Source organism: Camelina sativa, chromosome 19 (assembly GCF_000633955.1).
Source record: "Camelina sativa cultivar DH55 chromosome 19, Cs, whole genome shotgun sequence".
Classification (NCBI taxonomy): Eukaryota; Viridiplantae; Streptophyta; class Magnoliopsida; order Brassicales; family Brassicaceae; genus Camelina; species Camelina sativa.
In genome coordinates, this window is record NC_025703.1 from 18,463,284 (window position 1) to 18,488,179 (window position 24,896).

At 33.0% G+C, this 24,896-nt stretch overlaps 4 protein-coding genes across 7 annotated transcripts in view; 2 read left to right on the forward strand and 2 right to left on the reverse strand.

Moving 5' to 3' along the window:
• The window catches only part of LOC104766665 (3',5'-nucleoside bisphosphate phosphatase-like), a 2,476-nt gene extending 2,031 nt beyond the window's left edge, over positions 1–445 (reverse strand). Inside the window, exon 1 of the mRNA XM_010490588.2 lies at positions 36–445. Coding sequence (XP_010488890.1) covers positions 36–332 — 297 coding nt within the window. The 5' untranslated portion in view covers positions 333–445. The remainder of the gene's footprint in view (positions 1–35) is intronic.
• LOC104766664 (C-Myc-binding protein homolog) lies at positions 2,059–4,155 on the forward strand. Its single transcript, XM_010490587.2, has 6 exons — positions 2,059–2,198; positions 2,913–3,036; positions 3,213–3,285; positions 3,416–3,464; positions 3,563–3,686; positions 3,812–4,155. The coding sequence occupies exons 2-6, from the start codon at positions 3,019–3,021 to the stop codon at positions 3,917–3,919; spliced, it is 372 nt and encodes a 123-aa protein (XP_010488889.1). The 5' UTR covers positions 2,059–2,198; positions 2,913–3,018; the 3' UTR covers positions 3,920–4,155.
• LOC104766662 (probable DNA helicase MCM9) lies at positions 12,550–19,153 on the forward strand. 4 transcript variants are annotated; one of them, XM_010490584.2, is made up of 21 exons: positions 12,550–12,735; positions 12,822–12,924; positions 13,000–13,108; positions 13,203–13,341; positions 13,437–13,503; positions 13,701–13,875; positions 14,031–14,130; positions 14,409–14,506; positions 14,674–14,739; positions 14,833–14,925; positions 15,145–15,261; positions 15,354–15,426; positions 15,736–15,805; positions 15,934–16,015; positions 16,217–16,338; positions 16,447–16,514; positions 17,306–17,543; positions 17,950–18,076; positions 18,418–18,465; positions 18,556–18,708; positions 18,854–19,153. In XM_010490584.2, exons 1-17 carry the CDS (start codon positions 12,605–12,607, stop codon positions 17,424–17,426), a joined length of 1,734 nt encoding a protein of 577 aa, XP_010488886.1. In that variant the 5' UTR covers positions 12,550–12,604; the 3' UTR covers positions 17,427–17,543; positions 17,950–18,076; positions 18,418–18,465; positions 18,556–18,708; positions 18,854–19,153. The 4 variants fall into 4 exon arrangements, with proteins under 4 accessions (XP_010488886.1, XP_010488887.1, XP_019096238.1 ...); XM_010490585.2 differs by having other exon boundaries at positions 15,739–15,805; XM_019240693.1 differs by lacking the exon at positions 12,550–12,735 and having other exon boundaries at positions 12,853–12,928; positions 13,000–13,118.
• Positions 20,847–23,074, reverse strand: LOC104766660 (salicylate/benzoate carboxyl methyltransferase-like). The gene is made up of 4 exons (XM_010490581.2): positions 22,988–23,074; positions 22,441–22,516; positions 21,395–22,048; positions 20,847–21,307 (listed from the first exon to the last, which is right to left on the reverse strand). Exons 1-4 carry the CDS (start codon positions 22,999–23,001, stop codon positions 20,930–20,932), a joined length of 1,122 nt encoding a protein of 373 aa, XP_010488883.1. The 5' UTR covers positions 23,002–23,074; the 3' UTR covers positions 20,847–20,929.

Sequence of the window (24,896 nt, forward strand, 5' to 3'; positions counted from 1 at the left end):
ATATATATATATATATATATATATATGAAACTAACCCCATTGTTATGAGCCCTCTCGACGAGCTTCGAAGGGGATAGAAACCCATCGCTGCGATTTGAATGAGAGTGAAGCTCGAACACCAATTTGTCTCCACATCTCAAAGAGCCACTATTGATGGTAACGGCAAAGTCATCAGAGGAAGAGGAGAGAGATGTCGAAGAAGAAGAAGAACCTACGAAGAGCCAATCGGAGACCGATTTGAAAGCCTCTGTTTGATCAGTGTTCATCTTCTTCTGGCTACCACTACCACGCTTCTTCTTCTTCTTCTTCGCCCTTTTCTTTTCGTCACCCATGGCTGGGGTCGATTGTGGGGACTAGGGCAAATGTACCAAAATATGGAGGATGGGTTTTAGAAGCACCGGAAGGACCGTCTTATTAGCGTCGGAGAAGTTGGAAGAGAGTGGGCCAAATAAATAACCATGGAATCGGGTCAAATATTAGATCTGATCAAATTTGGTTGAATCAAACCGAATTAAATAGTTTTCGGTTTATTGCTTGGTTCAATTGGAAGTGTAGTACTTTAGAATTTAGATAACCAATATTATATTTTGTTTTCAATGTTTTTTTATAAAAATTATCGCTTTTGTAAAATTTCTCAATAAAATAGTTAGACTTTAATATCTTTTTATACAAAACTTAATAGTTTTTTTTTTAGGGATTTTTGTCATTTCTGCCCTATTTTTCAAAATTCTTTCCAAATGTGCCATATGTTGTTTCATCTTTTCAAAAATTTCATATCCATTAAATATGGCATACTCAGTTTTACTAGAAAGTCCTTACACTTGAATTTCTATTGATGGTGGCACATGGAGAAAGACGGGCGTGTGATCAATAAATATTTCCCAGACGCGTGGACGAGAATTGATGGAAAACAGATAAATATATAGTAACAAAGTGGTGGACAACATAACAATATCGAAACAAGTCCACGCGAAGTTGTGGACAACATATTAAAGTTGAGACAAGTTCACGTAGTGGTGGACACAACATATTCAAATTAGAACTAGTCCATCCACCCATACCAAGTGGACAACATATAAATGGTAGACAATATTTTTTGAAAACGAGTCCATCTACTGATTTATTAGGGTGTCAAGAACAAACGATCTTCCAATTACACATGATAGACAATATCATACTAGACAATAATAATAACAAAACGATTTTTTCAACTAAAGTTTAGTCTACTGAGTTGTGCGAATTTGTCCACTCCAATTTCTATAACTTTAGAAAGACAATATCACAGTAGACAACAACAAGAGACATGACTTAACTGGAGCAGAGACATGATGATAGACAAAATCTAACACAAAATAGACATTAGAAGAACACTACACTTCATGATAAGAATAACACACCGATTTTGTCTACTGAGATTTAGTCTACTAAGTTTCTATGTTGTCCACAATAAACGCTTCTCTATATTCTAGATCTGACCCATAATGTGACGGGAACCTGTTGAGATTTCTTCCACTAGAATTACACTTCATGATAGACAATATCTTTGTGGACAATAATAATAACATACCGATTTCGTCTACTGAGATTTAGTTTACTGAGTTTCTATGTTGTCCACAATAAACACTTCTCCAAATTCTAGATCTGACCCATAATGTGACGGGAACCTGCTGCGATTTCTTCCACTACAATTTCAAAGGATAATTACAAAGAGCGACGTGTCATATGTATCAAAGGGTTGCCAGAAATTTGGAAACAAAATTATAGTTAGGATAAGTTGATTTGTTTAAAAGAAAAGAGAGCAACACACATAGAGTTGCGTAAGAGTGAACATGGGAGAAGAGGAAGTGAAAGATGAAAAGTTTTTTGTGGTTAGGGTGAATTTTTGTTTTTTTGTTTTTTAAGTTACTTCAGATTTTGCCAAGAATAATTTAGTCTTTCCCTTTTCCCTTATGCCATCACTATATCACATTTGGAAAGACTCTAAAGATTATGACACATTTGAAAAAAAAATTAATTGTTTATGGCATATTAGTTAGATTTCTCTTTTTTTTTTTACAACAAAAATAGTTAAAAGAGTATTCCTTATCTTTCTCTTATTTTCAATTCAAGTATGTACTGAAGAAGACAACTGAAGCACCGACCGACAGACACAAAGTTTTGGATCTCAAATTGTGTCTAGTTTCCAACAATTTGAAGAGGTAAATCCCCCATTTTGGGTTTTGGATTTTGATTATAGATGTCTTTGTTCTAGTTGTATTGTTGTCAAAATGTATGATTTTGTTTACGCTATTACTGGAATTTGTAGAATAAAAATATCCCTTGCCATCGTTAGGGCTTCTTTATGCATAAGAACAAAACAAAAAGATCGAAATTTGGAAAAAATTTCCTGGAGTGGGAGGGTGTAGGAACTTGAGAGGTTTAATTTGGAATGAAGAAGATGGTAGTAGTAGTGAATTAGTTTGGATAAAGTGGGAGCTTAAGTTTGCTCTGCTTAACTTAATGTCTATGTTAAACTGAATTTTATGTTTTTCTCAACAAAGCTGGCCCTTTGTTTCTCTCGTTAAGTGGATAGAATATGTGATAGAGAAGCTGCTCGAGAAATTTATGGATCCGTACCACTGGATTTGGAGTGTTAAGATAGATTCTTTGCCATCATAAGGCTTTGTGCCTACGAACAAAAAATCGAAATTTGGGAAAAGGAGTTCTTAGGGTGGATAGGTTTAGGAAACTTAGGAGGTTAATGTGCTGATGCGATGTGATATGTTTGGAATGAAGAAGATGGGAGAATTCAAAGGTTTTGTTCTCAATAGCTGGATAAAGTGGCTCTGCTTAAGTTATGTCTATGTTAAACTGATTTTTATGTTTTGTCTTAACAAAGGTATGATCTTGTGTGTTTTTTTTACTCTTTGCAGGATCTAAAATAGGTCCAAGTTTCTCACCCAACTGGAGAAAAGAAGAGGTTTAATATAAGAGTTACTAGAAAAAATTTCGTCTTTTGTGTGTTTCACGAACAAGGCGATGATGCGGTACAAAGAGGTATGTATAACTTGCCTTAACCTATATTTAAGTCTGTTTTTCTATTTCTCATTTCAAGTTTGCTTTTTCTTCACTGAAACTTGTCATCTTCTTCAGTTAAGTTATCTTTCTCTCTGTAAGTATATATATATTTTTTTTCAGTCTTTGAACTTATTTTTTGTGTATGCATGAATCAGGAGAAAGAGGTTAAGAAGGAAGCTTTCAGGAAGTATCTGGAGTCAAGTGGAGTTCTTGATTCACTCACCAAAGGTATAATTTCTATTTCCTTTGTAAATTGTTTTTTTCTTTAATCGAATAATTTGACCTGTTCTTGCAAAATAACTTGCTTTGTACTCTTTTATATGTTTTGGAACGCGATGGGGGTGGGTTTTGAATCTAGTTCTCGTTTCTCTATATGAGCAGAATGACAAGCCTTCCTCTGCTCTAGAGTAAGTCTCTGATTTCTCTATACGAGCAAAATGACAAGCCTTCTCTCATGGGGCTTTTGAATCTAGTTCTGTTCTGTCTCTGTGGTTTTCTTCTTCAGATTCACTCAACAAAAGCTAGGTGGTCCATCTGTTTCTGAGTATGAGAAGCTTCAAGCTGAGAAGTGTGATCTGCAAATAAAGTACAATGAGCTTTTCGCTAAACATCAAGAAACCCTGAGAGAGGTATTGATTGTTGAATAATCTTTATAGTTGTCGATTACATATTACAGTATTAGTTTTGTCATAAAACAAAACAAAAGTGTGTAAATCTGTTTTTGGCTTATTCAGTATATGATTAACGTTTGCAGTTAGGTGAGGTGAAGAACTTGCATTCACGAAACTCTTCTAAAGATGATGCAGACGAACCTGAGACCCGTGAAGACCAACCCACGACTCTTGTCACTCCTCAACACTAAATTTTTTTTCCTTCTTGGTTGTACATGTAATTCCCTTTTCTTCCATCTCCATCAATGCCATTTCGGTTTCCATTTACGGCAGCAGAAGAAGAAAACAAAACCACGCATACATGAGCTTTCAGGGCATAATGACCATTTCTTTGTTTGAGTCTCCAAACTTTTAAGTGTTGTTAGTTTTGAAATGTGTAAAATGTTATTAGAAATGACTAATATTAAAATATGAGTTTAAAATTCAATTGAAATGATTAGTAATTTGAATAATATGAATATCAGATGTTTTGTAATTATATTTGTTCGGCCTCCTGGAGAGAAGTTATATTTTCCTTTGTTTGGTTTAGAACTATTACAAATTTAAAGAAGACATTTTGTTAGATTTTTCCTTTGTTTGGCTTAGAATTGATACAAGTTTTAAAGAATACATCTCTATCACTAATTAATTTTAGCAAATTTTAGAAACTTTGTAGCTAATCTATCCATCATGTGGATGTTGTTAAAAAAAAATAAGTTGTTCTAAATTGAAGAAAAAATTAAAAAAAAACGTTAATATACAATAAAATAAAATAAAATATAAACATCGATAATCGAGGAGATAAAAAAAAAATTGACCAAACAAATCTAACTACAATTTTTTCGGACTACCCTCAAAAATAATTTACTACTTTTAGAATTCTATTATATATATATATATATACGTTTACATTTAAGCTTGTTAATTTAAAACAACAAAACGTATCTGGCACAAGAATCACAATGTCATTTTCCAAATTTGCTGTTTTTTGTGTTGTCTTTGTTTTCCTGGCTAGCCTTTATGAATGTATGTTATGTATATCTATTAATGGTTTATTGTTTATCATCATGGACACTTCTATAATCACAATTGAGAATAGAGGAGTTTCTCAAAATAACACAATTTAATTATTTTTTTCAAAAATACAATACTTAACTTTTTTTCAAAAATACTACAAACACAAAAAATGATTTTTCATTGGGTAGAATTTCTTTCTTAGGTTTGGGTTGACAAATTTAGATTGAGATTATAGTTTTTAGAGGTAGAGTTTTGTGTTTAGGATTTAGGGATTAGTTTTTGATAGAAAAAAAAATAGTTCAATCACTTTTTGGTATTTGTAGAAAAAAATACATTTTAGTGGTATTTTTGGAAAAAAAAAACTAAAAGAAATATATTTTTGGAAAAAAAAACTCATTTTAGTGATAATTGCCCAATTGAATACTCCATAATTTTTTCAAATGATTTTTTCTATACAGGTAATTTCTTCAAAGACCTTACTAGTCCACCTTTGAAAGATCCATGCTATCTAACAAGAAATAATGTGTACTGCTGCCGAGATCTTACTTTTAAAGCGACGTATAGGTGCTCTGCCACCTTAACAGAATGTAGGAATAATATCAATAAAAATAATTGTAATCCTTTTGCAAAAAAGAACTAAGAAATTTGACAAATATTAACATGTACCAAATATATTCTTATGTTTACTCATAACACAAGTTGTAAATTTTTATTTATATTCACTATCTACAATTATGTAATGCAAAATGATAAACCTTATTTCTCTTCTTTTTATGTAGTATGTGTTTTTTAAATTAATTAGGTAGACAGAAAATTAATACGTAGTGTATTTTTCTATTTCAATATTTTTGTTGTGTGACTTGGAATTGGTTATGCAAATGCGGATTGTCGGATTGGTTATGCAAATGGAAGTGATTTAGAAGTTACTTTTGTAAACTCTTCTTCTCGTACTTGAGGTACCAATCTTGAAGTACTATTTTAATTAAGGTGTAGATAAAAAACAAAAAAAAGAGTTGTAAATCAAGATTGTATTTTCATCATAGTATTAGTTAACAAGATCCTTGTTTTCACGGACACGGTATCAGTTTGAGCGCACTAATTTGAATGAATTAGTAGCCATCACTCCTAATCAACTTCGGCACAACACACATTTCAGGTTCAGCGAATATTAACTTAGAAATGCCTGCTCATGAGAATGGCGTTCATGAGGATGATGAGAATGGCTTCGCTGAGGATGATGAGAATGGCTTCGCTGAAGATTATGAGAAGTGCTTCGTTGAGGATGATGACTCTTATGTCAATGGCTTCGTTGAGGATGAGGATAATGACAACGTCTCAATGAAAGTTGTTATCAACTCAGATTCTTATGACAAAGAAGCATATATGTAAGGACAATATTTGGGTTAAGGGTGAACCTCTTTATTCACCTCCTTATAAAATAAGAAAACAAAATTTGTATACATTGTTATAAAATAAAAAATTCAAACTGCTCTTTTATAAACCAAACCGATATAAAATTTCGTTTTAATTGTAAAATCTAAATTCTAACCACTTTATTTATAAACTCAACTCGATATATAATTTTATTTTAATTGTAAAATCTAAACCTTACCTCATTTGTAAACCCAAACCGATATATAATTCTGTTCTAATTGTAAAATCTAAACCCTAACCACCTCATTTGTAAACCCATACCCACATATAATTTTGTTATAATTGTAAAGTCATCCTCCTCATTTGTAAACCCAAACCGACATATAATTTTGTTTTAATTGTAAAATCTAAACCCTAACCACCTCATTTGTAAATCAAAACCGATATATAATTTAATTTTAATTGTAAAATCTAAATTCTAATCATCTCATTTGTAAACCCAAACTGACATATACTTTCGTTCTAATTGTAAAATCTAAACCCTAATTCTCATTTATAAACTCAAACCGATATATAACCTCGTTTAATTGTAAAATGTAAACCAAGCTTATATTTAACTTTCTTCAATTAAAAGTATACAAAATTTGTTTCCTTAATTTGTTTTGTTTTTTAATTTAATTTTATTTTTTTTTAAAATAAAATATTAGATAGAAGAATTTGGTTGGTTGAGAGTGAAGGATGTGAAGAATACAATGGTTCACCCCTAGAAGTAAACCTAAGTATTTTTCTATATATAATAAATTACTTAGGACAATACTTGGGTGAACCTCTTTATTCACATCCCTATGAAATAAGGAAATAAAATCTGTATACATCATTGTAAAATAAAAAAAAAACTCAAACCACTCTTTTATAAACCAAACAGACATATAGTTTTGATTTAATTGTAAAATCTAAACTCTAACCATCTCATTTGTAAACCCAAACCGTGATATAATTATGTTCTAATTGTAAAATCTAAACCCTCACCACCTTATTTGTAAACCCAAACTGACATATAATTTTGTTTTAATTGTAAAATCTAAACCTTAATAAGCTCATTTGTAAACCTAAACCGACATGTAATTTCGTTTTAATTATAAAATCTAAAACCTAATCAGCTCATTTGTAAATCCAAACCGACACATAATTTTGTTCTAATTGTAAAATCTAAACCCTAATTTTTATTTATAAACCGAAACTGATATATAACCTCGTTTAATTGTAAAATCTAAACCAAACAAATTATTAACTTTCTTTAACTAAAAAGTATACAGAATTTGTTTTGTTTTTTAATTTAGTTTTGATTTATTTTTAAATGAAATATAAAATAGAAGTTTTGATTGGTTGAAAATGGAAGAAGTGAAGAAGAGTATTCACCCCTAGGGGTGAACCTAAGTATTTTTCAATTACTTATATGTTAGATATTTGCAGTGTTCAAGTATGGTTTAAGATCATCTCTGAATTTAAATGCTTTACCTTGTAAATTGCTCCGATGCTGAAAAATAATTTGACTTTGATGAACTTGAGCAACTTAATCTGCTAATTTCAAGTGAAAAGAAAACTATCAAAATGCTTAACTATTTTGCTACGACCATTAAATAATACGATAAAACAATACATCTTCGTTAGCATGCAATGATTATATATACTAGATTAAAATCCCACTTATTTGTGGTTTTTGCTATGAAAATTTTAAATTCATTAAATATAAAAAATATAAAATTTGAAAATTAAATTAAGTCATCCAAATGGAATGATATTGAATATGCTATCAAATCATTCACCGATCAACAAACTTAAGAGAATTATATTATTTTTTATTTTGATTCTCATAATTTTTTATATTATATTATACTAATTACTATTTTTCTATTAATTGCACATATTTTCTCTTTAAATTAGTAATTTAATAGATAACTTTTCTATTAGACTTAGTCAAATAATACAAATTACTTTTTGGTTTTATATACAGATTACTTTTTTGGCTTTTATTAATTGCACATATTTTCCTTCTCTTAATTTAAATTTTTGTTCCAAAGCTAGCACACAATCTTAATTATTCCAAATATAGCACAATTTTAATTTTGAGAGAAATTACCTAAATAAATAAAAAAAGGGCAATTGACAAAAATAGCACCATTTTAAAATTTTCTTCCACAATTAGCATATATTCTTAAATGTTCCAAAACTAGCACAAAATTATATATACAAAATCAAATGTTTTTCTTCACAAAATAGCTTTTCCTTTCTCTTCACAAAATAGCTTTTCCTTTCTCTTCATCCTTCTCTGACGCTTTATCTCCTCTGGAATCAATCACATATCAACTCCGGCGTTTCACCTCCACGCTGAATCAATCCGACGAGTCTCCAATAAGAATAGTATTGCGAGTCTCTATTTTCAGGTAGAGTCCAAGTAGCGATGGATCTCGCGACGATGAACACTGAGACCGATGAGAGTAAGGAGAAACATGTCGGATCGGCGACGTAGGTCCAGTGAAAGGCTGACAGAAGTGGTGGTGGTGGTGAGAGCGAAGAAGAGCATGATGATTCAAGTGAAGAAGATTATGGCTTATCTCTTTCTCAACGCTACAGATCCGATTCACCACCGAAGAAACTCGGTTGAGATGGATTGATAAACTCGGTTCATGATTAGGAATACATATATACTCTTATCATTTACAGATTTCATTTGCTTGTAAATTTTTCTGAACATTTGCTAAAACTATGTGCGAATATGACGTGTACTGGGAGGTTCATCAACAGGATCTGCAACAGTTGTTGCAGCAATACAGATTATGATATTCAGGAATGACTCTTTGCGATTCAGGAAGATCTTCATGAAAATAATGTATAGTACTCCTACAACCTACACCTAGGCTTCTATCGTAGTATTCACGACGTGCACAAAAACAAATCATTACCCCCACATTGATGAGAAAATCTGTGATACATTGAGGCAAACATAAAAATGAAAAGATTTTAAACACATTTTTTTAGATTCAAGACATTCAAGAAAGATTACATAACATTCATAAACGTTAATTCACACCTACCCTGTTTTGAACACATGAGCTTAGGGATTATGTTAAATTAGATTGTCTTACATTTAGGCAAAACATAAGATAGGTAGCCTAAGTATAATTTAGAAAGGACTACTTGAAATTTTGGAAGGAGTTATTGACATTTAGGAAGGTCTTCCTATAATATCATGCTGGATATTCATATTTGTTGCCTTTATTATAAAACACCAACATGTGCACAATATCAAATCATTATACATCACTAATGGAGTAATATGTGATACAATAAGGTAAAACACATATAAAAATATTTAAAAACACATTTTTAAAAATTTAGGAAGAATTTCATAGCTTTTAGGAAGACATTCTTGAATTTAGGAAGCCTTTCCATAATGACCTGAACTCAAACTTCATCATCATCTTCATCATCAACTCTCTGCTCTCTTTTCTTCCCCTCTATCTCAAGACATTACACAAATCAAAAACACAACAAAAGATCGAGTATCAATCAATCTCAAGAACATCAACAAGTTTCTAATGTAAAGAAAATTTCCCTCCTGGGTGTTCTAATTATATAGCATAAACATCACCTGATCGAGATATATCTAAAAGAATCTCTTTGTAGCTGCATCTGTATCAAATCCTTCTACTCCTTTGACTGAAGCAACACCTCATAAAAACATGGCTTCAGCTCTGCATTGCCCAACCCAAGAAATCAACCTAAACACACATTAACATGAAAACAAATTCATAAATTGATTTGCCAAAGCTTTTTTACCTGTTCCCGTAAGAGGAATGAAATCATCCACAATGACCCATTTCAGCAAAAACATCAACAGCAACACGTCTAAAAAACTTCTCACTGTTACAAAGGACACCATACATATCAAACAGAACCACCGATACTTTCCCCCAATCATCCGCTGTAATTTTAGCCAGAAGACTCTCCTCCGCCACACTCACTATCGTCGACGACGGAAGCACCGTTTAGCTTAATTAAACTTTGATCTATGATCGAAACCCGATGAATAAAGATGCTTTTGATGTGGATTTTGTTGTATTGGAATCAATTGATTGATTTGACAATTAATTGAAAAGATCTGAGATCCAAAATGAATATCTTAGTTTGGAATTTTCACCGCAAGCTTCGTCGAAACTTTAAGATCCAAAATTCGTGAGTTTAATTATAGGAAAAAAATGAATTTTGTTATTTAAATTAAATAATAATTTTAATATATAAAGAGATATAATGCTAGTTTTGGAAAATTTGAGCATGTGTGCTAATGTTGGAAGAAAAACTTAAAAAGTGCTATTATAGGGTATTTCTCTAAAAAAAATAAAAAAATAAAAAAGGAAGGCGAAAACGCAGCAATTGTCTTTGCACAAAACCTAAAAAACTCCAGTTGAATTAGAGAGGCTAGAAGGAGGAGGAGACAGTGAATGAAATCCGTTTGATTTTGAGAAATGATGCAGCGAATGAAATCAGAGATGAAGATGTCATCTACGCTTCTTTTTCGCTGTAACGCTTTTCAATCTCAGATTTTAAACTCACGATAAGATCCATATTTTGGATTCTCGATGTGAAGCTTGTTTCTGGAGCAGAGGAAGTGATGAGTTTAGTGGAATAACGTTTCTTCCCAGAAAAGCCATTGTTGCAGTTTGACATTGTCGTTGTTAATTTGCTTTTTAGACTATGAAAGAGAATCCTCCTCTAGGTCCTTCTTCTTTGACGAGGGTAATCTTAAAGATCTCATCTTTCTTTATTTTCCTAGAAAGATTCCAAATTTTAAACTTAAGTTGTTCAATTAGTGTGTTCTGAGTTTTGACATTGTTCAAATTTGTGATGGGTTCTTAATAAAATTCATTACTTTGTATACTTTTTTGATATTTTCAACTTCTTTTGAACAAAGAAACTCATTTCTAAATCTTTGGGGGTGAGTTAAAAGTGTTACGAGCGTATGTTGTTTTATACAAGATTGGAGAAGATGGGGGGGTTTTAGATGTATCAATGGTGGTTCATAAACACCATGTGTGGCGTTTGTTCACTTGTAATGTTGTAGTGGTCAAGATTGGAGCTTTAGATATATCAAATGATGTTTTATACCATGTGTGGCGTTTGTTCACTTGTAGTAACTTTGTATAGATGCAGATTTGGTCAAAAGAATTGGAGTTGTAACAACACTCCAAGAAATTTAGAAAGGATGTCTCGAATCTAAGGAAGGGTTTCATTAAAAGGAATAAACAAAGAAAACTGAGCATACACGCCACCCTATTGAGTTTTGTTGATGGCTCGAGAATTCTTTCTCATGTTCTTGTAACTTTAAAAATCAGCACCCAACATCCAACACTCCTTGGAAATTCATGAAGGATTACACGAAATTCAGGAAATATTTATTGAACTTGAGGATGACCTTCATAAAAAGTTTGAATTTCAGGATGAACTTAAGGTTGACCTTTACAAAAAGCTTAGATATTGGTAAATACCCGGATATGTTCAAAAAAGATATCATTACCCCCTCACTAATAGAGTATTCTTTCATATATTGAGGCACGTGTCGACAATTCATAGGACTATGTTCCTTAATTCAGTTTTACTTTCTCTGTTTTTAGACATGTATGATGTTTGTAAAACCTTTTTAGATTGTTTTGGTACTTGTATGATGTATCTGCATCATATGTTTCTATTAGCACTTTATTTTATCTGTGATTGAACTTTAGGAAGGATTGTGTGAAATTCAGGAAATATTTTATGTAATCCAGGAAGACTTCCTTGAATCGGAGCAACCAATTTGATTCCCCTTGATGAATATGAATACATCGATCTATGTGAATTCAATATCCATCAAATCATGAACAATAGCCTAATTCTATAATTATTGAATCATCGAATCAGATTTGTTTTGTTTTCATTTTTGATAACATAATTTGGAGTGACAGATTTTGTCTCCGACGAATTCTGAGTTTGATCCTTCATAGTGGTGTTGTTCTCTCGAGAAGAAAGCCGCTATCTGCCTCCACCGCCGCGGTTGCTGGAGGAAGACAATAACAAAGGCTATGATTTCTAGAAATACTGGAAACGACAGAGAAGATAAAAATGACATCATTATAATTAGACAGAGAAGAAGATGAATAATAAAAAAAAAGATATTTATTAGTTTCATTTTAGAGAAATAATTAACATAATAAAAAATGCTACTTTTAGAAAATTGAGCATGTATGCTAATTTGGAAAAAAATTAGTAGGTTTATATAGAAAAGTTAGTAGGTTTATCTAGTATTTCTCTTGTATGAATTAGTAGGTTTATATAATATAAAATACGTTAATAGAAAAGTTATGATAATTAATGTAACCCTTTCCTTATCCCTTTACACGGCGTATTAAATTCCCGCCAAAATCAACCTAATTTACCTTTGTCTTTCGCCGGCGCACTCGTCAAAGGTGGGAATGGAATCGCCGACACAGACGGCGGAGCAAATAGAGTCAATGACTGAGTTTCTAGTGAAGCACTATTCGGATCAGCTCCGCGACATCTCTCTATCTCCCGATCCAAAACTTCACTACCCTCTCTTCATCGAGTACGCTTTCACTTCTCCTCCCTCCCTTTTAATCTTTCCATGATTCGTCGTTCACCTCACACAACACACACACACAATATCTTTAGATTCGCAGAACTCGTTGACGATGATCCCTCTCTATCGCGACTCGTTTTCTCCAATCCTGAACAGTATCTTCGTCAATTCGACGAATCAGCCATTTTAGCTCACGTATGTATGTGCTCCACTCAACTCAATCCTGATTTTGCTTTCGATTTTTTTTTTTAACTCTTACGAATTTTTTAGAAAATTGCGTTGGAGCATATAAAGAAATTTGAGAACAAGATTGGGATTGAGAAGAGATTTATACATGTTCGTATTGACACTAGTGGATCTCCTCTAGAACGAAGCTCTGGTATATATGTGTGTGTGTCTCTCTCTCTCTCTCTCTATTTTTGTTCTATTGGGATTGAGAAGAGATTTATTTTGTTTATTTCTGATTCCCACAGAGACTTTCCCAAGTATTGGCCGAGTTAGAGTAAAGCACCGTGGGATTCTTCTGATGTTGAAAGGCACGGTGATTCGCTCCGGGGCTGTCAAAATGTATGAAGGAGAAAGGATGTACCGATGCCGTAAATGCAAGTTCATGTATGTGTCTTTTCTTCTTTGTTTTATGCATTTGATTGACACCTTCTTGTTCTTGTCCCTATGGCTGATTGAGTTGCTTCCTTCTTATTATATAGGTTTCCTATTTTCCCTGAGTTGGAATCAATTAACTCAATTGTGAAACCGCCCTTTTGTCCTTCTCAGGTTTGTCATATTGTATCACCATTTCATTCTTTTACTACTAGTCTACTACCCTATATGCTCCTTTGCTGTAGTACTACATGATATCTGTCTTTTGTTTTGCGAAAACACTCGTCTCTGAAATCGTGTCCCTAGCTTTTCATATTCTTCAAAGCAACTCATCTTACAGCTCTTAGAAATCTTTTAACTCTTGGTGACAGCGGTCTAAATCTTGTGAAGGCACAAACTTTGATCCTGTAGATGATACAGTAACACGCCATGATTACCAAGAAATCAAAATCCAAGAAAATACTCAGGTTTTGGGTGTTGGGGTTATCCCAAGGTCCATTCTAGTCGTCCTGAAAGATGACCTTGTTGACAATGTTAAAGCTGGAGGTACAACACCATGGCTTTTGTTTTATTCTATGTATTACATATTCTTAATTCCCAGCCTCTGTGTAAGCATCCATTCTAAAGGTATCAACATAACCGTTTTACCTTCTGATACTTGCTTTTCTCAGTAAGATATCTATTGTTTTCGTTTTACGCAGATGATGTTGTTGTCTCTGGAATCTTGACTTCAAAATGGTCTCATGACTTAAAAGACGTTCGCTGCGACCTTGAACCTATGTTGATTGGCAATCATGTCAGGTATATGGCTTCGCAAATGTGATAAATCAATCTGTTTTAATCAATTTTATCAAGGAAATCTATACCAACCATGGCACAAAATTTGTATTGGTTTGTTGCCTCAAAAATTTAACCATCAAGTCGTTCTTAGTTCCCATTAAAGCAATTTCCCCAAGATTTATTTTGGGTCTTGATGAGATTACATTGTCCCATATTGTGAGTTACTAGAAGGCATTACAATTTCAATTATTGACACAATTTCTACCCCTTTTTCACCTGTGAACCCTGCCACTCTCCAGAAGAACTAATGAACTGAAATCAGAAATTGATATATCTTATCAATTGATCGAGAAGTTTAAGAACTTTTGGAGCCACTTCAAAGATACTCCTTTGAAAGGTAAAAACTCATTGTTACTTGGAAATTATTCTGCCTGTTTTTTCTTGCAATTATTTTGGACAACTAATCCCTTGGCTTGCCATCCATTTTGATCTTATTAGCCAAGTAAGATATGGAAGATCTAAAGTATAATTTGTGCTTACCTCTTTTATATTTGATTAAGTCAGGGAGAAATGCTATCTTACGAGGTATCTGCCCCCAAGTCTTTGGACTCTTCACTGTTAAGCTTGCAGGTATGCTGTATGCATTTTTTTTTGTGTGCCAACATCGTCTCTTATTGAATTGTCTAGAAACATTATGGTTCGTGTGCATTTGGTAATATGCAGTTGCCTTAACACTCATTGGAGGTGTGCAGCATGTTGATGCTTCTGGGACAAAAGTTCGGGGAGAATCTCACTTGCTTCTTATTGGTGATCCAGGTTGTTGTCAACCACTGAGTATATTTTTCTTCTGTATATGCATGCCCCTAAAGTTCCAAAGTTTTTGCCGGAACTAAATTGATTTGGAACTTGAGTACCTTACATGAGTTTCGAAAAAAGATAAAAGGTCTTGTGTATTTTCTTGTTACTATTTGATTAAAATCTGTATGGAGAGTGCACTTTCAATGACCCACCTTTTACGGTGATAATATCTGTCAGGCACTGGAAAATCTCAGTTCTTGAAGTTTGCTGCAAAACTGAGCAACAGAGCTGTGATCACAACGGGACTAGGAAGCACAAGTGCTGGATTGACTGTAACTGCAGTGAAGGATGGAGGTAAGCACTGCAGTCTTTTGCCTACTTCTTGTGTTGGGTCCTTTGTAACACCTTTTTTTCCCCCTCGTTTCGTCTTATTAATTTGTTTGCAGGAGAGTGGATGTTGGAAGCTGGGGCCCTTGTTCTTGCAGATGGTGGACTCTGCTGTATTGATGAATTTGATAGGTAGTCTCCAGATGACAGAGGGGAGAAACATTTATTATAAGGATCTTTTGCATTAATCTGTAGTGTTATCTGCTTGAAAAGTTTGATCTTCGATGAACTTGAAGTGTTCTTGTGGTCTTGTGAATCATTAGACTCTTATCACAGACAAGAAACAGTACCTGGTAGAAACTGTTCAACTTATAATGACAAACACTCTTGGATTTTTTTCTGAATTTTTTATATTGCTCTATTTTTCATCGAGTTTGATTCTATTGCTTCGTCCTTGGGAGACTTACCAACTGCTAAAGCGTTTTTTTCTTTTCTGTCTAGAAGCATGACAGAGCATGACAGAGCAACCATACATGAAGCAATGGAGCAACAAAGTATTAGCGTTGCGAAGGTAAACTACTCTACATAATTTTCATTTATATTTATTCTCTAGTTACAGCATCAGCTCCATTATTCAAGTTGTACAACTAAATCAGCTTCTCTCTCTACTGTGTCTTATTTTTTCTTGCTAATTTGAAGGCTGGCCTTGTAACGACCCTTAGCACAAAGACAATCGTCTTTGGTGCTACAAATCCTAAAGGACAATATGATCCTGATCAATGTATCCACTTCAGAAATAGTAGACTTCAAAGTATGTTTTTGCTTTACATACATACCTACTTTTTTTCAAATTCAAGTTAGTGATATCAATTTCAAAAATGCATACATTTTCTCCGTGAATCATTAGTTTGTCGGGCATTCCTTTTTTCCCTCTGCATTTGAATTTTATTTGGTGTATTTGAAATTTCTTAACTGAATCTAGCACTTTCTGTCAATACTGCACTTTCCGGTCCCTTGTTGAGCAGATTTGATATTGTGCTTGTTCTCTTAGATACTAAAAATCCCGAATGGGATGCAGTTGTATCTTCTCACATCCTTGCCGAGGTATGTTCCCTTAAAGAATCTCTATTGTGTTGCGTGCTGACGCAGAGTTTATGTTTGTGATAAAAATATAACTTTTATGTCTTTGATAATTTGATGACATCAACCTAGGTGCAAATAGAGGAAGATAGGTATGTGGATGATCTGACAACTATTTGGCCACTACCGGTGCTTCAAAGGTAGCATAGATCATTCAGTAATCTAGAAGCGTTACAATTGTTCCTTGCGCAGAAGTCTGAGATGGCATATGCATTTGATCTTAGCTAATAATGCATTCATGGTTGCTATTGAATTCTTATATCCTGACCTATGCAGATACATTCAGTTTGTGAAAAAAAACTTCAGGCCTGTTCTATCAAAGGAAGCAGNGTTTTTGCTTTACATACATACCTACTTTTTTTCAAATTCAAGTTAGTGATATCAATTTCAAAAATGCATACATTTTCTCCGTGAATCATTAGTTTGTCGGGCATTCCTTTTTTCCCTCTGCATTTGAATTTTATTTGGTGTATTTGAAATTTCTTAACTGAATCTAGCACTTTCTGTCAATACTGCACTTTCCGGTCCCTTGTTGAGCAGATTTGATATTGTGCTTGTTCTCTTAGATACTAAAAATCCCGAATGGGATGCAGTTGTATCTTCTCACATCCTTGCCGAGGTATGTTCCCTTAAAGAATCTCTATTGTGTTGCGTGCTGACGCAGAGTTTATGTTTGTGATAAAAATATAACTTTTATGTCTTTGATAATTTGATGACATCAACCTAGGTGCAAATAGAGGAAGATAGGTATGTGGATGATCTGACAACTATTTGGCCACTACCGGTGCTTCAAAGGTAGCATAGATCATTCAGTAATCTAGAAGCGTTACAATTGTTCCTTGCGCAGAAGTCTGAGATGGCATATGCATTTGATCTTAGCTAATAATGCATTCATGGTTGCTATTGAATTCTTATATCCTGACCTATGCAGATACATTCAGTTTGTGAAAAAAAACTTCAGGCCTGTTCTATCAAAGGAAGCAGAAGAAATTATTTCAAGTTATTATCGACCTGTGTTTAAAAAAGCGTCGCCTAGGCGAGAGGCGAGGTGATTATAAGGGTGTAGCGCCTCTAGTAGATGAGGCCAGGCGGTAGACCAAAGGCGCTCGCTTCGGGATGCCTTGCCATGGAGCCCGCCTCATCTCGCTTAGCGCCTGCAATAGTAGGAGGTAATATATGGTTAAACCTCAATATCTTCTCAATATTTTCTCAATATTTGCTTACTTAAAATGGTTCTAGAAGTCTATGACTTTGATTGATGAAGATGATGAGGATGAAGCTGAAGAAGATTTCATAGGAGGAGATGATGATACTGAAGTCTATGTCGAAGATGACGAGTTTGATGATGATGAGATGGATTTTTAGGCTTTGTGTTTAAGTTTTAAACTTTCGTTGGATTTGCTTCTACTTTGTTTTCATTTCTCTGTTTCAGACTCATGATTGGCTTTTTCTTTGTTTTCAAATCTTTCTCTATGTTTCAATTTCAAATGATAAGCTATTGGTTTTAGACTCAGGTTGTGCTTACATGGTAAGGAATCGATTATTTATGACTAACCTTATGTCTGTTTTTTGCAGTTGCGCCTCATACACCAAAGGCGTGGGGCGAATATCGCCTAGGCGCAGGGCGCCAAACCTACCCTTGCCTCTCGCCATTTAAAACACAGTTATCGACTCCAAAGAAGATCATCGACACATAATGCAGGTATCTCCTGAGGAATACACTTTCCTTTCCACAGATGCTATTTTTGTATTATTAACATGGGGTGTGGGAAGCTGACCATCGTAGAACACTAGAACAGTGTCCAGCTTTGAATCCTATATTCATATAGAAAATTGCTCTGCAAACACATTCATATTGGAGGTAACCAAGATATAAATGTATCAATTTTAAATATAAACATTCACCGATCGAAATGGCTGGAGTGAGCTCTTCTGTAGTCTTGTCTAGAAAATCTCTAGGTCTCATGGGTACAGGAAAACCAACTAAAGATAGAGGTGGGGTGTACTTTTTTGCATGTAATTTGATTATACTCTGAACTGCAGCTAGAACAACTGTGCGGATGTTGGAAAGCTTGATCCGTCTGGCTCAAGGTATCACTTCGGTTGTAAAGTCTTAATCAATACTCTTACTACAAAACACAGAAGGGAAAAAAGGGTATTAATGGTATAATGGTGTCACAGCTCACGCAAGGCTTATGTTCAGAAATGAGGTCACACGATTAGATGCAATAACAGCAATCTTGTGCATTGAATCATCGATGACCATTTCAGCCATCGTAGATAGTATGGGGAATGCACTGCACTCTAATTTCTCCGAAGAACCAGATCAGGAATGTATCCTTTTTCAAGCTTACTTAACTTTTGTGCCTACATACATATGTCCAAAGTTTGCTTTAATTAGTTACTTACAGTCGTGAACTGGAGCATTTAACACCTGAAGTTTTTGTATTTGTATTCCCTAACATAAAGCAACAAACAGACGCAAAGCAAGAGAAGATCATCCTTGAAAAACTAAGAGGAGACGACATCTATTAGCATTCTGGCTTCGATGAGTAGTGACCCGCAGAGAGAGAGAGAGAGACAGAGATAGGTTTGCAGCTGTAATCTCCTTCACATTTCTCCTGCAAGTTTTTTGTTTTTTATGTATAGATGGCGTTCTGTGTGATAAGGTAGGTTTTCAGACGGATTCTAAAGCACTAGAGCATTATCAAAAAAAAAAAGAAATATATGCAAGCATGATTGGCCTTAACCAATGTCAAAAGAAACATTCTTCTAATTTCATCCAAATAATCGTGAACTCCAAAAATGTAGTAATCTTCGATAATTTTTAACTGGAAGATATCTCATCAACATTTAAAAAAAAAGTTATAATATAATAAGAAAAAGTATTGTTATATTTCTTTTAAAAAGTTATTTTGAAATAAAATAAAATAAAAGAAAGATAATAGTAAAATCATAATTTGAAATCTTAATAAAATCTACGAAATTTAGTTATTAAAAATAATTTTATTGTCAACTTGAATGTAAAATCTTAGTTGAAATTCTGATTGGTTTATATTTTTATTTTAAAAAAATATAGTAATTTTCGTCCATAATTTTATTAGAGAGAGAAAATAATTTTTTTCACTAATAATTATCTGTATTTTTTAAAAATCTTAGCTGTTAATTTTTTTTATTATTTTCTTTCAAGTACAAATTAGTTTTGATTTGAATATATTTTTTTTTACTTTTCTAGATTTTTTTTTTATTTTTGATCTGTCAGTGTTTTTTATTATTTTTAATTAATTATATTTATTTAATTAATTAATTAATCTTAATTAAAATTTTTATTAGCAATTGAATGTAATTTTTTACACATTTTAAGGTTAGTTTCATATTTGTACTTCCCAATTAATATACAGTAGTAGGATGTTACAAAATCTGTATTAGAAATTTTGAGTACACTTAATCCCTAACTTAAAAATACATATTTAGGGTTTCTTCAAAAAAATAAAAACCTTCCAAGTCACCATAATTTTTTGTAAACTATACATTTTATCTCCAGAAAATGCATTTTAATTATATAAAATTAAGAATAATACACTCACCATCTTCATCAACATCTCAAGTTTGTAAAAGGACAATTAATATAATTTTAAGGGAAAATCACGTTTTAAACCTTCAAAGTGTCACTGGGTACCACTTTAAACCTCGAGAGAATTTCACTAACACTATAAACCTTTAAAATGATTTTACTAACACTTTGAACCTTTAAAATGATTTTACTAACACTTTAAACCTTAAAACTAACTTTTATTTTTGTACCGCCATAAAAAATAACGGAATAATAATATCCGTCAACGCGAAATAGTTAAACTATGTTGGTTTAATTTAAATTTTAATTATTTTATTTTTTATAAATAAATAAAAAGATAAAAAAGTAAATTTGTGTTCATCTTCATTGTAGACAAAACTTTTACGATGTTACACTTCACATTATTAATCTTTTTAATAAATGCATTTCCACTGGATGCTGATTCAAATTGATTGACTTCTCATTGGAAACCAATGAATCTTCTATATATATATATTTTTAACAACAATCTTCTAAATATATTGTCATCTTCAATTTACATTTGTCAAACGTTTTAACCTTACCTCTGATTCTTCATTTTTTTCTCTGATTCTTCATTTTTTTCTTTGATGTATATATTTTTTTTATCAATCGTCATAAATAATTAAATTAATTCAGCAAGTATTTAAATCAAATCAGGATAGTTTAACTATTTCACGTTGACATATATTATTGTTCCGTCATCTTTCGTGGCGGTATAAACATGAAAGTTAGTTTTAAGGTTTAAAGTGTTAGTGAAATCATTTTGAAGGTTTATAGTGTTAGTGAAAATATCTCAAAGTTTAAAGTGCTACTGAATGTGAAAGGTTTAAAATGTGATTTTCCTTAATATTAAATCGAAACTCAATGCAACGTGGAATTTAAGTCCATTTTTTAGAATTTTGAAACTGACTTTTTGTTTCGTGGGGTCATTTATCATCCCACCACATCAAAACAATGACCTTATTTCCTAATCAACGAAATTACGAAGACGAGTGTCATATTAGGGCGATGGTTTGGAACGCTAAGATACTTGGCCATATAATGTGCGTACTTGTTGAACACGGGTTCGAGAACTGCATCTCCAAAATGAGCAACAAGCAAAGGTTCGGTGATGCATCTTGCCCACCTTGCATGCTTTATACCAGCTTCCATGTGAAATGATTGGTCCTCATCATTTTCTTCCTCAAGGTCAATTTTGTACGGGACAATATGGTCGAATTTATCAATCTTTTTGATCTCGAAGGAACCTTCCTTGAAGATAACATCCCTCACCTCTTGTTCACTTGGATTGTAGAATGGCATGTTAAACGATTCCATTTCTGATTGCTTAACAAACCCCTACACTCACATTCTCCCAACAATGTATTACTTGGTACGTAGACGAGTACTGTTTAAAAAGATAAAGAAAAAAAGGGATGCTTATACCTCGGATGCTAGATCGCGGAGGCAATCGGATAACAACGACCAAACTTGGAAGCAGTCATTGGATAAAGTGTTGGAAGCCTTTCTGCCTACGAACGTGAGAACCATATGTCCATTATGCACTATCTCTTCTGAACGCATTTTAAGGAAAACCGAAAAATCATTCTTGAACTGATTCAAATAACTCTTGTAGACATTTGGAGTGTATGGATGTTTAATATGAATGCTTTTTGTGTTGCCCTCAAGCCCGTCTGGAATTTTAGAGAGCCAATGGATACTAAAAGCTGAATGAACAAAATGGAGAGACTTTCTTGGGAATAGCCTTGAGTAGAAAGAACCGGGGACTCCCGAGACAAAGCACCTTTCTTTAAATTCCGTTTTTTGCTTCTTTAGGAAAGAAGGAACCAACTTGAAGGTTGTATTGAAATCGTTCTCTGGAAGATCGTTCAAATAACAATAGATTTCTGGTGGGGTTTTGCCCATTTGTTGGTACGAGTCCATGATCGTGTTGGCTATCGCGGACATGGCCAACACCGTGTTTTGTCCAGTAGAACAACCCAAGTCTGTCACTTTGATGAAATCAGGAAAACCAATTTTCTCTAGCATTTCTCTTACGTTTTTTGTCATCACATGTTGTATCTTATAGAAAACACTTCTCTGTAAAATCCCCAAAATTATATCTTAAATTGACTAAGTATGAAAAAAAAAAAAAAAAAAAGAAACTCAGAGCTTATGAATAGAGTTACTTTGTCAATGATAAATTACATATCAATCGGCCTGTTGGCATAATTATAAACAATAAACTCACATGTTACTAGGTTAAACTTCTTCGTTTACAATCAGAAATGGAACAATTGTGGTATATATCAAACAAAATCAAGATTTGGTTGAAATTTTGCTAAATGAAAGGTTACCAAAAAAAATTAATTATTGTCAAAACGCTTAGTACTTTTTTTTTTTTCACAAATCAAAACGCTTAGTATATGAATCAAAATATAATACGTAATTCCTATATCATCACAATTCGTCATAGAGTGTTTATTAAGTACCTGATAATGTGAATTAGTAGCGTAACTGTGTTCTCCTGTTCCTCCTTTCATACTAAGAGCGTCCACCAGTGAGTCCCTAACGTATACACAAACTTTATTTAATCAGAATAATTCAAAATTAGGAAATTAGGATTCCAGATTCATAAACACACAATGGTTAGGTTGAGCATTTTAATGAAACCGAATACAAACCAATTTATCCAAACCCGATATGAGACTAATTCTTTTTACTAATCTAAAATCCATGTCAAGATTTCCACCACAAACCTAATCTAAACAACCAGACCAAACAAACCACAGTGCCTAGCTCACTACAAAAAGAGACCATGATTAAACACATCTTCCCATTATACCTTTTGGGTTTGTTTGTTTTAGTGTATATCAACAAATAAAATTGATTACAATCTCATCTACCCACATTGTAGCTCTAAAGAGAGAACTAACTCCAAAGAAAGAAAAAAAACAAGAAGAAACAGTGGGACAGTTACATAGTTACAAGAAATTAATCATCCCGTTTCAGTTGAAGATCGAGGAATTGAATCATTACCTTGAGGGAGACATGATGCGCACAATATGCGTGTATACAATTTTCTCGATCCAACGTATATGGTTTAAGATTAGAAAATATGGCTTGAACTAGCTGGGATAATACATACTATATACATGCTTGAAAACTTCAATAAAAAAATTCTGAGTCATTTTTTCTGTTTGGTATGTGTTCTCGAAACTATCACTATCACATGCTTAAGAGCCACTTGCATGAAGTAGCACCACAGAGATATATATTTCTCACACTTAACATTATATTTGTATCTATTTTTTAATTTTACGACAGCTGAAATCGGAATATAAAAACAAATTTAGCAAACAGGATAACTTATAAATATAAAGAAAACGTAATTATTTTGAATTAAAAGATATAATTGCCGTGAAGAACCAGGATACTTCACTAGAAATATCAATAAAAGTGGTTAGGCAATAATATTTTCTAACGTAAGTAATTTTAAAATCCAAAAAATCTTTTTTTTTTAATTGTATTACAGAAAAAAAAAAAAAAAAAAACAAAAAACGGTTTTCCTGTCAATGGGCCATACACTTTGAAATGAGAATCAATTGTGAAGATGTTGGGATAACTATGGTGATTGCTAAAGTTTGAATCGCTTGGTGTCTCCATTGATGAATTTGGGATTTGAGAATATCAAGTCTCCAAAAACAAGATATGAATCGGTTCACAATAAGCAGCAACAAAGTAGTGCAAGAGAAGATGATATCAATATTAAACAATTTTGGAATGGATAATAATAGCTTTAGTTTTCTTGTGTGCTTTATTTTTCTTGTGTGCAAAGGAAGTCATCATTAGCTAGGAGTTGATTTTAAAGAACAAAATTTGCAAATTTGTTGTAAGGTTAGTGTATATTTACTCCCTTATCGTTTTTCTTTAGGATGTTTAGTGTATGTGCTTTCATGTGTTGATGATTTTGCACAAAGCTGCTGTAATTTTGAAATACCAACTCTTGTATTCGATTTTATAATAACGAATGAAGTTGATGTTTTTAAAGAAAAGAAATTGAGAAGAATGAGAAACTGAAAAAGAAAATGATAAGAGTAAAAACTCATCCTATAACCAACTAGGTAAATTCTTAGATTTTACATTATCATTTTTTTTAAAAGATTAACATCTAATCTGATATATTTAAATACAAAATATCTTCTATTATTGAATGGTTTTAAACCACAAAAGTAATTACTTACAATAAAAATCATTAGAATAAAACTCAATGTACATATTTTCTTTTATATGATTTTCCTGATTATCAATGATAAAAAAAGTTATTACAAAATAATATGACGTAAGAAAAAAGAAAATGTTATTTGGGCTGTAATATTTTTCAGTAAATAAATGAAGAATTTAGTTTACTTGGAGAAGTGGAGAGAGAGAGTCCCGTCTCTCAAAACCTACGGCAAACGCAGCCACTTGGTTTATTCAAAACCTTGTAATAAATATAAAAAACCCACACATTTTAGTAACGCTCTTGTCCTAACAACTTCAATCGCAGTCATGAGCGCTGCTGCGACTATAAGAAACACCTCGTGGATAGTGGCTACCGCGGTTGCCGCCGTGGAAGCTCGTTGGAACTATCCTCTCCGTTTATTTAACAAAGATGTCAAGGCTCGTCTACGTGCCATCGCTGTCACTTCACGTCCACCTTCTTCTTCTGATGATGATGTCGTCAGAGACAATAGTCATCCTATGCCTAAATCTGATGCTTCCATGGAGAGAGTTATGGGCCTTAGCTGCTTTGGCCCAACCACTGTTCGATTTTAGATCTCTTTTGTCGTATGTGATTTTTTTCATTTTTTTTTCACTGTTTTCTTGAATTTTTTGCATCTAATTTTCTCTGTTGATAATTCTTGTAATTTCTCAGAAAATTTATTGATAATTCTTGTGGTAGCCT

Coding starts and splice junctions, on each gene's coding strand:
- LOC104766664 (XM_010490587.2), top strand. Junction 3,286..3,415: donor TCTTGATTCACTCACCAAAG/GTATAATTTCTA, acceptor TTTTGAATCTAG/TTCTCGTTTCTCTATATGAG. Junction 3,687..3,811: donor ATCAAGAAACCCTGAGAGAG/GTATTGATTGTT, acceptor TAACGTTTGCAG/TTAGGTGAGGTGAAGAACTT.
- LOC104766662 (XM_010490584.2), top strand. CDS start 12,605: ATGGAATCGCCGACACAGACGGCGGAGCAAATAGAGTCAATGACTGAG. Junction 14,507..14,673: donor CAAAGATACTCCTTTGAAAG/GTAAAAACTCAT, acceptor TGATTAAGTCAG/GGAGAAATGCTATCTTACGA. Junction 16,515..17,305: donor CCACTACCGGTGCTTCAAAG/GTAGCATAGATC, acceptor TGACCTATGCAG/ATACATTCAGTTTGTGAAAA.
- LOC104766660 (XM_010490581.2), bottom strand. Junction 22,049..22,440: donor CTACTAATTCACATTATCAG/GTACTTAATAAA, acceptor GGGATTTTACAG/AGAAGTGTTTTCTATAAGAT. Junction 21,308..21,394: donor TCCGCGATCTAGCATCCGAG/GTATAAGCATCC, acceptor ATGTGAGTGTAG/GGGTTTGTTAAGCAATCAGA.